General features: G+C 42.3%; 1 protein-coding gene across 2 annotated transcripts in view; it reads right to left on the minus strand.

Annotated features, from left to right (window-relative positions):
• Positions 1 to 15454, minus strand: part of ARP4 (actin-related protein 4) — a 77893-nt gene that overhangs the window by 31696 nt on the left and 30743 nt on the right. For both annotated transcript variants that reach the window (XR_015541390.1, XM_087377842.1), the window contains exon 7: positions 1989 to 2049. Coding sequence is in view for 1 of the 2 variants with exons in the window: in XM_087377842.1 (XP_087233968.1) it covers positions 1989 to 2049 (61 nt within the window). In the remaining variant the exon portion in view is untranslated. The remainder of the gene's footprint in view (positions 1 to 1988; positions 2050 to 15454) is intronic.

Raw genomic sequence — 15454 nt, forward strand, 5'->3', positions numbered from 1 at the left:
CTGCTGATTGTACTTTGTCTGATAGGTGTGAGGCCTCCCTTCCATCTCTCTCTCTCTCTCTCTCTCTCTCTCTCTCTCTCGCTCGTATGCACGGGATCAACGCACAAAGAGTGGAGGAGACACATGGTATGCACAGACATCCACATGGTTTGCCAGGCACGATATTCAGATGGACATGCTCCCCCCTTTTTAGTACAACATAGACGCACCCCCTGAGTCGTTCCCGCCTGGCCTATCATAGCTTTCCTCAAGGGCGACCGCCGCCCAAGACGAGGGGTCACTCGGAACATAGCCCAGCGGGTTCAGCAATCGAGGAGACCACGCCCTCCCCCGCCACCACAGCGTGAAACAGCCCGACAGACGCAGATCCGAGACATTCTCGCCACTCACAGACGAACCGCCACACACATATTCATTGTGTATCTGCCTCATCACTGAGAACCAGTCTCTTGTATTTGCAGTCGTTGATTGCTTTATCCTATAAGTTAGTTTTCAAATTGCAAGTTTAATTTGCAAAATGCTTGAGGGTCAAAATGTAAATGACCATTTGAATCATCTCAAAGACCTGATTAGCAGGTAGTTGGTTTTTTTTCTCATTACTCTTCCAGACTGGTGGGACAATTTGGTCACCGCACTCTATTACAGAGTGCATTCTTCTCGACTTCACAATTACCACATAAATGAGGAAACCAAAAAGCTGAGCAAGAAGTTAGGTAATCGGGATGATACAATCTTTATGGCTAGAAATAAAAGAACAAAATCAAAAATCTCAATTCGGCCTTGAACCAAAGCAGGACTTCACATCTTAGTGTCAACATGATAATTAAGGTCGTCATGATCAGAATGGAACAAAGAGGACCTGATAGATAAACTTAAAATGCATGGTGAGAGCCTAATCCATAGGTTATCTTCTTCTCAATCGTCTTCTAGACTGGTGGGGAAAATTTGTCACCATGCTCTCTTATAGAACCCATCCCCCTTCATTATTTCAGCTTCACGGTGGTCATCTCACCACCAAGAAAACCAAAAGGCAGAGCAACAAGTTAGATAATTGGGATGATACAATCTTAATGGCTAAAACTAAAAAAAAAGAATCAGAAACATCAATTCACCCCTAAACCAAAGCAGAACTTTACCTCTTAGTGTCAACATAATAATAAAGTCATGATCCCTTGCTTTACTGTGGGGAGCATGGTCATTTTACTTTCAAGTGTAGGAAGAAAAAGGCAGACACGGTTAAACACGGGTCTAAACTTAGGGGTAAAGACATCGCTAATGTAGCTATGCGCCAAAGTAGTAATTCTGAGAAAGCCTTCGCTATCTCAAAACCAAATAAGTCCAGGCAAGCCAAGGAGTCAATAAACCTCTAGAGCCTCCACTCACTTCACTACACATAAGAGTGGTTCTCTCACATAGAGAGGAATCACTCTATAGTGGAAGTGTAGAGAGAGGAGACTACAAATTTCATCAAATTAAGGATATACCAATATAAATGCTTATGAATGAATGTTTTGTATGTTCCAAGTCTGAAGAAAAATTCAATCTACTAGTGCCAATACTAAACAAAACAAAAAAGGTGGAATTTGATGAAGCACAATGTCTCATTCCAATAAGGCTAATGATTCAAAATCATAGCCAAGGGAATCGAGGGAAATGCCTTTATAAACTACCACCACCTATAACTGACTTTAAGGCCTCAGCCGAAAATCCAAAAAGGAACGAACACTATTCAACTAAGAGGTTCTCCTATCCAAAGTACGGAACTTGACTGTAGGAACAACAATTTATCAGTACTTTATATCAACCATGCAAAGAACAGCAATTTGGACGCTTTGTAGTTCAAATTTGAAATACTACCTCCAAAAATTGCATATCCAAAATCAACATTAAAAGAAACCTCTAGCGAGCCCACATGCAAAATAACCTTGTTGATTTCCAACTTCACATAAAAGAAACATTTTTAAGAGACAAAAAAAGGAAAAACGTACAGCATTTTTTGCCAGAAATAGTGCCGGAGTTCTGTACTTCTCAAACATAAGCTCAACCGTCCTGTATGGGGCACAATCTCATTTACCAACACCTCAAACGAGATACTGAAATATGAATTTAAAACGTCTCGAAAAAAAAACTAACAAAACAGTTTCAGCATATCAAACTTCCTCTTCCTCAAAAGTCTAGGACACATGTACTAAATTGTACCAATAAACACGCAAAGCCCTTGTTATTGAAGTCCTTCACAATTGCACTACATGAAAGTGAGTAAAAAGTATTGAATTATGAAACATGCATGGCCCATATTTACATCATCCCTTTCACAGTCAACATTGCACTCAATGTATGCTCCTATGTAGAAATGCTAAAGGGGTCCCGTCCTTTAGCTGGCATAGTGGCCAATACTGAATGGATAGGAGTTATTTGCACCGAGCAGGAGGGGAGGAACAACAAAGTCATGTACTCACCATACAAAGGCTAGGGAACCCAACAGGTAGTCCATTGTGCTGGTCTCTCCCCCATGTGGAAAGTAAGTGAGTCTTCCAGATAACAGCCATCTCTAGAGACCGTTATATATAATCACGCCATTGCTCCCATCTCCAATAAGTGCCGTCCATCCCCTATCACCTATGTTGCATCCTCCAAGTGTCTCACTATCCCAAGCTCAACTCGATCCTGTGAGGGGATCTAATCCAAAGTAAAGTGCATTGAAGTCACCTACGAGGATGATATCACCCTCCCTAGAGAACTCCATGATGGTCATCATATATCATCTCCTATGGGCTGTGACCCTCTTTGGTGATCTCATGCGCATAGGATGATGAACTTGGGGGAAAGTAACATATTACAATGAAGATTGGGCATGTGTCCCGCGACTGAACACGCATCCACCAGTGTCGTGTATATACCTCCTTCCACATCACAGAGATATGTGGTCTCAGATGTGCTCTGAAAAAAAGTGCTACTCCTCCAGACCCAGTAGCTCCTTATCTCCTTTCTATAGGCTGACTCCCAGGTGTACCCTATCACTGTGGGAAGTCCTCTCTCTAAACTCTTATGTGTCTCTCGTAAAAGACCATGTCTCTATTAGCTGTGGTCTCTTTGAAACCTCTTGGATTGGACCATACGGTGCCATTGCAGTTCCATACTGACATACTCTATCTATTCTCCGCCCCCGTCCCATAGGCTCGAAACCATCATGTGTTCTCCATCTCCCCCTCTTCTTTTCTTCCCTTTGTGCTCTCTCTCGAATTATCACTCTTATCTCTGTAGGCAGCCCATTTTCCTTCTTGTCTTGCTGCCATCACACGTACCATCCCTCTTGTTGCAAGAGGGTGAGATCATCATCCAAAACATCCTAGTACTCTTTCAAGTTCCCCTCATGCTCATGAGGGTGGACCTATCTGTGACAGTCTGGAATCTCACTAATAGTGGCCTCATTGAGGCATCGACCTTGCCCACTCTCCAAGCTACATCACATGTGAGGTTGACAGCCATTTTGGTGAACAATGCTTCGGCATCTGCCATAGGGGTGTTGCCCACCGCTAGTGCTCTAACCAGGATTGCTTTGTTGTTCCGTCTCTTATCTTCTTCCAAGGCATCAGATATGAATTCTTTTTGGGGGCTGTTGTGCCTTTTTCAACCACCTCTTTCTATTCTAGCATATCCACCTTCTTCTTGGTAAGTTAATGTGTGATTTCACAGCCTTTAGCTCCCCCATTATTTTGGATGTCCCCTCGAGCATCACCTTCACGTCTCTAAGTTGCTGCAGTTCAGTCCCCATTGCTTCTATCTTATCTTGGAGGCTGTCTTTCCCATTGCTTGTATCTTATCTTGGAGGCTGTCTTTCTGATTCCCACCCTGCCTCTTTTTTCTCCCATTCTTCACTTTTCGTCTTCTCTTTCCTCCATTCTTCTTCCATCTTTCCTCCATGCTTCTCTACCTCAGCCAGTGTCTTGTCCACATGTGCTTTCTCAACTAGGAAGGCCACATTTGTCGCTTCTAGAGTATCTATTTTCTCAATCGATACAAGGCAGATTTTATTGAGAATGGTAAGGACATCACAGGTAGCCTTAGAAGGTGTCATAATATTCTCCAAAGCTTGTGTCCCCCACATATCTTCCACACGGCCTCGTGTCAGCATTATGCACCCAAATAGTAGTGTACCCCGTTGGATAGACCAGCACTTGCAGAAATTTGCAGAAATATATATCCCTTAATGTTTGTGTGCTCATTTCACAGCAATGCATCACTAAGGCAGTCTACCCAGCAACCAGATGTAGGCCTAGCAGGCAATAAACAGGCCTTAGCAGGTCTAGGACTGGTGGCGCTGATTTCAAGAAGATTCTTGAGGCTAGAGCAGAGTTCCCAGTCGGGGGTCATCTCTTGGATTGCGATTGCCCCTCTGCTCTACCGCTCTCTATGTGGAGGTGGTGTGATGATACCCGAATCTGTCCGATGGAGATCCGTAGTGAGTGAGGCATATGAAGCTCAGTGTACCCCGGTGGTGTAATGAATCCCTCCTCCAAAATACGAAGACAATAATCTCTATAGAAACTCAGCTTCACTGGAAGCTCCCTCGGCTCCAACGAGGTTCTAAAGGTGTGTACCTGTAGGAGATCCTCTCGAATGACCTGGTTGGTGTGTGGTCCGATCGGGATGGTGGGTGGGAGTACCTGAGGGGCATCTAAACTGTACTGAAAAGGAGGTATCCTATCGATGTGGAACCCTAGTCTCACAAACCATCTGTGAGTCCGTGCATACCAGCATTGCTCGTCTCCCTCTGCTACCAACCTCATGGAGGAATCGAGAGCCAACCATGGCAACCTCTGTCTCCCTGATGTGTAGTCCCCATATGATCTAACCCGATGTAGATATGTGATGGTCTGAAAGGCTGCATCTAGCTGGAGTGGAGAAGCACCAAACTCGGCCTGAATGATGTAATGTGGTACAGACGGTTTCCCCCGGATCATCCATGAGAGCATGAGGATCTGCAGGTGCTCCACCCGTGTCCACTCTATCTCTGACATGTCAGGCCCCCAACAAGGGCTGCCATACATACCGACTGATTGGACCACAGAGTCGAAGAGAAGAACCTTGGTCCGAGGGTCCTAGAAGTGGGAGTGGAAGCATTGTCTCTCTCGCTTGATCGATTGCCTCACATATACATACATACATGTATACATGTATATGTATATACCTAGATGAATCCAGGAACATTCCCAAACTCATCCTCTAAAAACATAACATAGTGCAGTTTCAATCTCATCATAGTCACTCATAAGGTTGAACCACCATAAATTCCATCACACATAGAAGGGACTAGCTACTATGACATCCCCATTGATGTCATCAGTGCCCAACGGTGGGTGTAGACCATAGTATAGAAATATGCTCTCACACATACAAATCCACACACCCACACATACTTGAGCATCCATTTATACAAAGTCTTCGTACTGAGTTCCTATTGGCACTCCGGAGGTGAAGGGCAGACTCAACCATGACGAAGGCTAGCACTAAAGGAGAAGGCTAATCAAAAAGTAGTTCATTCAAGCTACAACTGCTTGTGAAGTCTAAACGATTTCATTTTAGTCTCTCCCAAACGAGCATCTAAATCTAGCTGATAGGACAACGCACTGTTTAAGATAGAAAGATTTGTCGCAATACTAGCACGCCGCAACATGGACCAAAACTTCACAAGGTGAAATTTGCACATATAAAGAGAGAGAACAAAAGCAAGTGTGGGAAACTTTCATTCTTTGATGAACTAGCAGCCTTCAAACAAGATCTGGCTGATTGAATAACACTTGCTGGTCTGATTGAATAACACTTGCTGGAAATATCACTCCCTGATGTCTTCAAAAGATTTGGTCCAACACGTGATTGAATAAGGCTGATAGGCAACAAGTAATCATTAATTCCTTAAGCCACCTTAGTGCCTCAACCCATGCTAAAAGCCTTCAGAAGAAAGGTGAAATCATACTTTTCACAAATATTCAAGGATAGGCTACCCACATCAGTTCCATCATCCCAGCTTAGAAACTCCATCTAGCTTATATATACGAGAAGGACGTCTGAAAATATATTTCCATTCCTATCAACATTGTTAGCATCTCACGACTTGCCCTACATGGATAATGCATCTCAACACATCGTCATTAACTGACATATGTTGTGTCCACACTCTGCTATTGTCCTTAAGACCTGCATCCAGCTTCAATTGAAAAATTTTCTCCAACATACTTTGAATTATTACAAGCATATTATATATCATTGTAGCAGTTATAAAAGGAGGCAAGCCTCCACATGAAATAGAAGTCTTATGAAAATGGCATATGATGAACTAACTGGCCTGATTGGCAATAAGGACCCATTAGATCCTTCTATTCTCTTCTATATGATTATCTTGTTCTCTTTTAGGCTCATTTTAGAAACACTCAAACTTGGGTGATTTTGTAACACCATCTACACTGTAGCGGTTATGAAAAGAGCTAGCCTCCACCTGAAATAGAAGTCTTATGAACAATGGCCATATGATAAGCTAACTGGCCTGATTGGCAATAAGGAATCGTTAGGTCCTTCTATTCTCTTCTATAATGATTACCTTGTTCTCTTTTATGCTCATTTCAAAAACACTCAAACTTGCCTTTGCTAGGTAATTTGGTAACACCATCTACACATTAATTACAAAGCTCAACTGCATTTGTGAGAAAATGAAGTTCTTGGCAAAGCATCAAAATCAGGAAGAGGTTATGCAGCCCCAAACTTTGATATCATCTTAAACATCTCCTAAAAGCAAGGTAACTTCACTCTACTGGAAAAAGCCACATGAATAAGGGGCACCGAAGCACCCATGGAAACCTTCCTGCCAGGGTGCCCATGCTATCAAGGAGGCGGCTGGCTGCCCTCATGCCAGCATCACAATGAGCTGGCAGAAAAGAATACATACTTACTTCCTACGTGGCTGATGGGCAGACAAGCAATTGCTTAGGTAAAAAGTAGCCTGAAGACCCTAGTTGCTAGCATGGGAGGCTGAGACTTGAGCTTTGAATACTCCTCAAAAGTCCCAAAAACAATTTCCGGTATTCACTCCCGATCTTACTCTATATAATTGGACAAGATGAAATTCCATGCCTGGTCTTACAAAATACAGCCTAGCAACATTCCCACTATACTCACATTCACCATAATAGCACCAAAACCTCCAACTACCTCACAACAATCATATTTGGCTTCATCAACAGTGCCAACCTTGCAACGGCAGAATTGGCTAATTGCCTTGTGCAAGAGCCTCCACACCTATAGGGGTCCCAAAGGGAGAAGAAGCCCGATGTGTGTGTGTGTGAGCACATGCGTGCGCACACATGTGTGTGCGTGCGTGTGTGGATGGGTGGAGCTATGGCGTCTACGTGCTCTTGACTGGTTTCCTTTCCTGCGCTCAACCCCTCTTTTGATCCGTACAGCCTCTGTAAAGCTTCCATACACCAACGTACAGATCTGTGCAGGCCTTCATTTTAGCCATGTTTGGTTCTCCTCTTCTCCGTACAGCCCCTCCGTACAGTCCCTATATATCTCCCGTACAACCCCGTTCAAACCTTTTCAATTTCGTAAAGGTCATGTACGGTCCCATACAGCTTCCGTGTCTTTTTGCTGTTCAAGCCCCTTTGTATGTTTTGATCGCCGTACATCGGTACGGATTACCATACACAGCTTTCTCTTTTCGTAAAGGCTTTCTACCTCGTTGTCGACGTCTGCTTTTTTCTGCAGGTTCTGCAGGTCGTCTGTATAGTCTATTCCATATAGGCTGTACTTTTATCGGGCCTTGCTCCTTTCTTTTTCGTACTGCTGTACGGACTTTTGCAACCCTTTTCTTGTGACTTCCTCTTCGGCTTTCTTCATCAAAACTTGTTCCAAGATCTTTTGATGCCTTCTTCAACTGACGTTTCCTTGTTTCAAGAGCTTTAGCTTTGGATTGATCATCATGGCTGCATATACCTTTGATAAAACTTTCTAGAAGGATAGATTGGGACATCACAAAATACAGAGGCAGTCTGAAGGTCAGGATGACCCTATTCATGACTCTTTTGAAGCCAAGTTGGTTTATGATGTAATGCATGAAGGCTTTGACCCCTATTGTGGCTCTTATGGTTGAGGTGGACGACATTGTTGACCCTGTGAGGGATTATGCCAAGCATGCTGTCATTATTTTCTTTCCCGACCGCATGCATATTGTTGCAGATGTTGGAAAGTGGTTGACAGGGACTCTTGGAGGTTCTTTTGTTTGAAAAGTTCATTATGCGGCACGGGGCTTTTTTGAGGTTATCATGACAGACGAGGAGCATAAGCAGATACTCTTGGAGCATTCTCCTCTTTTTTTTGGGCAGCAAATGGTACATGTCTTGCCATGGTCGCCGACCCAGAACTATCAAGCCCTCAATCGTAATAGATGTCCAGTTTGGGCGGAGGCGGTTGATTTCCCACAGTGTTTGGCTTCCCTTTTGCCTAAAATTGCTGCATCTCTGAGCAAGGTGGTCTGTCCTCCCAGACCAAATGGGAATTCATACAGATTTTGCATTTTGTGGGATACTCATAATCCGAATCTTGAGTCTCACTTTGTTACAGTAAATAATGTCGCCATGGGAAGTGCTTTCTACAAGCTCAAGTGGGGTCTGTTTGCAGGACCTTGCTTTGAATGTAAAAAATTTGGGCATATGGCTTCACAATGCCCTTTGCATGCGTGAAAATTGCCACAAGATCCTATGCATACTCAGCTGCAAATGTTGGCTCTCCTGAGATTCAAAACAAAGGGAATAAACAAGTATATGTTGCTCAAGAGAAAGGCAAAGCACTGGTTCTTGCTAATGGAAATGTTACTGCTTCAATGCCTTCTACTTCTCAACCTAAAGACAAGAAATTGCAAGAAGTGTGGCACACTCCGAGAAAAACTGTTAAGCTAGAAGACCTTTACCTCCACGCACTTGGAATGGTGCTTCTTCTACTGGCCACACCCTGAAGAAAATTCGGGTGTGGGCATTACTTGGGCTGCTGTAACGGCCAGTCGTACTCTTTTCCCAGAGGAGTTTGTTGTCCTCTCCACACGCACTCCTGTCACCTCAGGATCGAGGCCCTGACCATTAGGTGGATAAGCAAACTTGACTTCTTCTTTTTTTGCCTCAGCTGTACACACTTTGTAAATATAGAGCACAACTTGCTGCAGCATGTGTGCTCATTTCTCCAAACAGTTTGGTATGGCAGATCTCCCTTCACAAGAGGTTCTTTCAACAAGGGCTGAGCTCCTTCGTTATGTTTCTCCCATTGTTACTTTTGCACAGGCTATAGATCTGGAAATGTCTTTACTCACGCTCCTTCGTTATGTTTCTCCCATTGTTAATTCTGCACAAGCTATAGATCTGGAAATGTCTTTTACTCAAATGGAGTTGTTGGATGCATTAAAATCATGTAGCTGATGGAAATCTCCAAGATGGGATGGTCTCACAGTTGCGTTCTTCCTTGCATATTGCGATATTCTTAAGTTGCCTATGTTATCCATGATTAATTCTGCTTGGGAAAAATCAACATTTGCCGGATTCATGGAAAAACGGAATTGTAAAATTAATTCCTAAAAAGCAGATATGTGAATCTCTGGCTGATTGGAGGCCTATCACTCTTATGCCTGTTATATATATAAGATATCACGAAAATGGTGGTTGGTCGCATCAAAGGGTATCCACATGATGGCCTTCATCCTACACAATATGGCTTTGTTCCTCGACGGCATATCACAGATAATATATCCAATGCATATGTTGGCATAGAATATGTCAAATATACTGAGCAGGATGCTTATGCACGTTGATATTGCTAAATCTTTTGACACAATCCAATGGGATTTTATAGCGCAAGCCATGCGAGCATTGGGTTGTGGTCAAAACTTACAGCATCTTATCTATTGGCTTTATAGTGACAGTAAGGCTGCTTGCATACAGTCTGGAGATCTTTCTGAAGCATGGACTCTTCAGTGTTCAGTACATCAAGGCTGTCCACTTCATTGCTACGCATCACATGCTGCAATATATGGATCGTTTAGTGGGTGCAGACATGCTTCATGGATTGCAGATTCCACGGAGTGACACTATGATTGCTCAAACCTATGCTGATGATTCTTTTTTTATTCCTCGGAATACTGAGCAAGATCTTTCGTCTTTGATCCATGCATGCTCTGTCTCTTTATGGTTTGGCTGCTGGTCTTCATGTTAATTTTCTGAAATCTAAGCTCTTGCCTCTGCACTCAAAAGAATGGCATTCTCTTTTATGGCCTGGTGAAATTGTCCAACCTACTCAGCTAGTTCGTCACCTTGGCTATCCTCTTGGTTGGATGATTACTAGTCGCCCTTGGCCCTTGCATACTTGAAACTTGCTACTTGGCCCTTGCATGTCAGGCTCCGGATTGTTCAATCCATTTTAATGGCATACATCCAGATCTATTTGCCTTTGATCATGTTCAGCAAAGGGGATCTAACAGTTTTCATGTCTTTGGTTATGGAAACATTCTGGTGCTCCAAACATGGCAAGAAAAGCTTGTGTTTGCTTTCAATGCAGCATCTATGTTCACCTAAGATACATGGAGGTCTGAATATCCTTAACCTTCATATCCATATTCTTTCTCGCAAAGGCACCATGATGCTGCAATTTTTGCAGGGTTCTCAGCCATGGGCTGCCATGATGCATCGTTTGCTCTCAGAACTTATCACCCCTGCCTTTCGATTTTGGCGGCCCACTCCTTGGGACTTTATATTGGGTTCTATTGATGGAAGAATCAAGGGCTGTCCACTAGTTTCCAATATGTTGATGGATCGGAAACATATCCTCTCGCACTTGGAATGGCATGGCAGGAATGCTTTACAGTTGAATTCTCTACGGGCATGGCCTGGCATGGCAGGGATGCTGTCCACTAGTTTCCAACGTGTTGATGGATTGGAAACATATCCTCTCGCACTTGGAATGGCATGGCAGGGATGCTTTACAGTTGAATTCTCTACGGGCATGGCATGGCAGGGATGCTTTACAGTTGAATTCTCTACGGGCTGAAAGCATCCATTGGTCCAAAGTCTTCTGCCCTCCGCTGGCTTTGCAAGAGACTTGACGTTCTTATTTTCTGAGTCTCAAGGGGATCCACTCAGTTGTAGATGTGAATCCTGATGCCTCACCTTGTTTGGCACTGCTCTCATACACGTGACTCGTGAGTTCCTTGGATTGGTGGGCCAACGTTTGAGAACCAGATTTCCAAGTTTTATTTTGGAAGATGCTTTTGGTTGTTTGGGATTCACCCACATAGACAAGATTTTGATATGTTTTTTTTTTGGGTTAGATATTGGGCACTTTGGACTCTGTGGAAAGACAAAAATCATAGAGTTTTTGGTGATCTAATTTTCTCAGCTTACTCTTTCTTCAGACACTCTTTGCAACAATCCTTTTATGACTACCTGCAAACAGGGTCTATAGATCAAGATGTATATTTGTCCTAGATTGAGATCTTCTCTTGATGTATTTCAGCACATCCTGCTTTGGGATGTTGACTCTGCAATATAAAGGCAAAATTCTCACCTAAAAAAAAAAAAGTGTATGTGTGTTGTGTCATGACAAGAGAAATGATTATTTAGTTAATCAATAGTCATTAGAACCTTATTGTTGTTAGGTGCCAATTTGATGGTGCGGTTATATGTTTGTATTTATGATCGATCAAGCGATGTAAATAATACTGCCAAAACTATGTAACATTGGCCAATGATTAGTAATAAAAATGTGCACACACATGTCTAGGTCCTAGGGGCAATAGGAAAGGGAAAGGGTGCATTAGAGTGCATTGAATGGTAGGTGCATGGGTCAAAGGATAAGGGTAGGTGTAAATGGGAAGATGGAACTTGAGTGATCTCAAGGGACATTAATGAAAGGGTATCACCCTTTCATTGTGAATCTCACGCAACATTCTCTCTACCACATTGCATTCATCCGCCATCTCTCTCCCACCTTGCATGTAGGTCGAAATAGAAACAAGTACTCTCACGAGGGCGCTCTTCCCCATTGGAGGGCCGATTGGCATTCAAATTCTGCATGCATTGCACACATTTGCATTCTCAAAAAGTCTGGTTTTTCACTAGAGAATAGTGGTTCTCCTAGACGATGGATGTAATTATGACTTAGTGAGTGACAGATTGGTAAAATTACTCCATCTTAAACCAAAACCTATAAAAAACATGTCGCTCTCAGGAGCTTTTAGGGGACACAATGAAGACGACACATCCATAGTACGGAATATTCCTTTTCATATACAAAAATATAGAGATCGAAGGGATTTTCTAGTAGCTCCTTTACAAGACGTTGACATGATTCTAGGTAAACCATGGCGGTATGATTTTAACCCTGCTATTCATCCTCATACTCATCATTGTTGCTTTGTACATAAGGATCGTAGGGGATTGGGACATGTATACAATCCCATTGATTACTCCTACCCAAGCGAAAATATTGGTAAAAAGAGTAGATTGTAATCTTGTGTATATACGGGATTCACGAGATCTTCATATCTCAAAAGAAGATCGGAAGAGAAATGAGCTCCTTAGAGCTTATGAGGATCAATTTTCAAGAGATGACTCATTCGAATTGCCTATGGAGAGAGAAGATGATCATGCCATAGACTTAGAGCCAAGAGCTTCTCATCCATGTAGAGCGCCATACGGGATGAATAGGATAGAAATGGAGGAGGTAGAAAAACAAATTGAAGATCTATTGCAAAAAGGCCTAATTCAACCAAGCACGTCTCCATTTGGAGCACTTGTATTATTGGTCAAGAAGAAGGATGGATCATATCGTATGTGTATAGATTACCGTGCTTTGAATAAACTTACGATTAAGAACTGGTATCCGATTCCAAGAGTGGATGATTTATTGGATATGCTTAAAGGTGCTAAATTTTTTAGCAAATTGGATTTGAAATCTGATTATCATCAACTTCGTATGAAAGCTGAGGATGAACATAAGACTGCTTTTCGCACTCTCACTGGACATTATGAGTTTTGGGTCATGCCTTTTGGCCTAACTAATGCTCCAGCCACTTTTAGTAGGCTGATGAGAAGGGTTTTGCGACCCTACTTGGGAAAATTTGTCATAGTCTTCTTTGACGACATTTTAGTTTTTAGAATGAGGAAGAGCATAAGGATCACCTTGCTAAGGTGATGGAGCTCCTAAGGAAGGATCGATTGTTCCTAAATACCAAGAAGAGTGAGTTCGTCAAGATGGAAATAGAGTATTTAGGACACGTTGTGTCTGCTGAGGGAATTTGGGTTGACCCTAAAAAGGTCAAGGCCATAATTGAATGACCAATACCCAAAAATATACACGAGCTGAGATCCTTCCTGGGGATGTGTAGTTATTATCGCAGATTCATTAAGAATTTTGCACGACTTGCTACTCCACTAACAGATTTGTTGAAGAAGCATTCCTTGTATGAGTGGGAAGAGGTTCACCAAGTAGCTTTTGAGGAGCTTAAGAGAACATTGGTCACTGTACCAATGTTTTCGAACATGGACAAAGAGTTCTTTGTTGTATGTACAAATGCGAGTGGTACCTCGATTGGGACAGTGTTGATGCAAGGAGGGCATCCCATTGCTTATGAGAGTAGAAAACTTCAAGCGGCTGAATTGAAATATATCACGTATGAGAAGGAGTTACTGGCAGTCATTCATGCTTTAAAGTTATGGAAGCATTATTTATATGGTTCTGCTTTCAAGATTAAGACTGACCATCAAAGTATCAAGCACTTGTTGTCTCAACCCATTGTTTCTTCAAGGCAAATCAAATGGGCTGAATCCTTTGGGCAACCAAATATTGAATATCAGCCAAGAAAGGAGAATTTAGTGTCTGATGCTTTGAGTAGACAGCCCTAAGTTAATCACATTTCTGTGATTAAGGAGAAATCATTAGGAGCAATGGTTGAAGCTTATCCTTTAGATGAGGACTTCGCTGACATTTATGGGAAGATTCAATGTAATGAGGTCAGAGGTTTAGAGGCTTATTCCATCGTGGATGGATACTTATTTTTGGAACGTGCCATATGTGTACCCAAAACATTTCGGTATCTAGTCATGAGTGAGTTACATGCGAGTCCATATTCTGGACATAGAGGCATTAGAGGGACCATTGACAATATTGAGAGGTACTTCCATTGGCCTAAACTTCGCAAAGAAGTTTCGACCTTTGTTCAACAATGTGACGTATGTCAGCGCATTAAATCCGACACAAGTAAGACTGCTGGTCTTTTGCAGCCTTTGCCTATTCCCTCGAAAAGGTGGGAAACACATTACAATGGATTTTGTGTCAGGTTTCCCCAAGGTTGGTCAGATTTTCACTGTTATAGATAGGCTGAGTAAACAAGCTCATTTTATTCCCTGTAAAAAGGAGTTGTTTGCTCCTAAAACAACAAAGTTATTCATTAGGGAAATCTTTAGGTTACATGGGTTACCAAAATCTATTGTATCCAATAATGATGGCCGTTTCATTAGCAACTTTTAGACAGCCCTATTAGAGAATCTCAGAACCAAACTAAAATTTACTACAACCTTCCATCCTCAAGGAGATGGACAAAGTGAGAATGCCAATCAAACCATAGTTTGCTTATAATAACACTGTACATACTTCCACCAAGAAAGCCCCATTTGAAATAATCTATGGGCAATGTTTACCCACTCCAATAACACACTTGGGGGAGCGAATTTTTGCTACTGACCAGTTTGCTGCGGATATGTCACAGGTGATTGAGCAGGTAAAAGAACATATTAAGAAGGCCCAGGTTCAACAATCCAAGGCAGCCAATAAAAAAAGAAAAGAAGTTTATTACAAGGAGGATGATTGGGTCTTACTGAAGATTCATAAAAGAAGAATCAAGTCAGTGAGAGGAAGTACCAAACATGTCAAGTTAGCACCAAAGTTTTATGGTCCATTTCAGATTTCAACAGCTTTATATCCAGAAGAAGGATCCAGAGCGTATGAGCTGAAATTACCAGCCCACTAGCGTATGAAGAATATCTTTCATGTGAGCAATTTGAAGAGATACCATGGCGATACTTCTGCGTTTACTCAGCATCCGAACTTGAAGATGGGACTGAAGTTCTTACTCCGGAACAGATCGTGTACCATAAAGAGAAGAGTACTCGTTGAAAGAAGAGATATATGTATTTACTGAAGTTTAAAAACCAACCAGCTACTGATGCACAATGGATGGAAGAAGAGTTCTTTACAGATTTTCCACAGATACTCGCCGATTATAGAGAGACGATGCAATTGCAGAAGTAACAAGAGAAAGTGCACATAAGAGGAAGAGATAAGCAATAATCCGGAAGAGGACTTCTGCTCATTCAAGTAGGAGGGAGTGTCATGACAAGAGAAATGATTATTTGGTTAATTA

This window comes from Dipteris shenzhenensis, chromosome 8, assembly GCF_047967505.1.
Source record: "Dipteris shenzhenensis isolate YYH24624 ecotype China chromosome 8, Dip_SZ_1.0, whole genome shotgun sequence".
Taxonomy (NCBI): Eukaryota; Viridiplantae; Streptophyta; class Polypodiopsida; order Gleicheniales; family Dipteridaceae; genus Dipteris; species Dipteris shenzhenensis.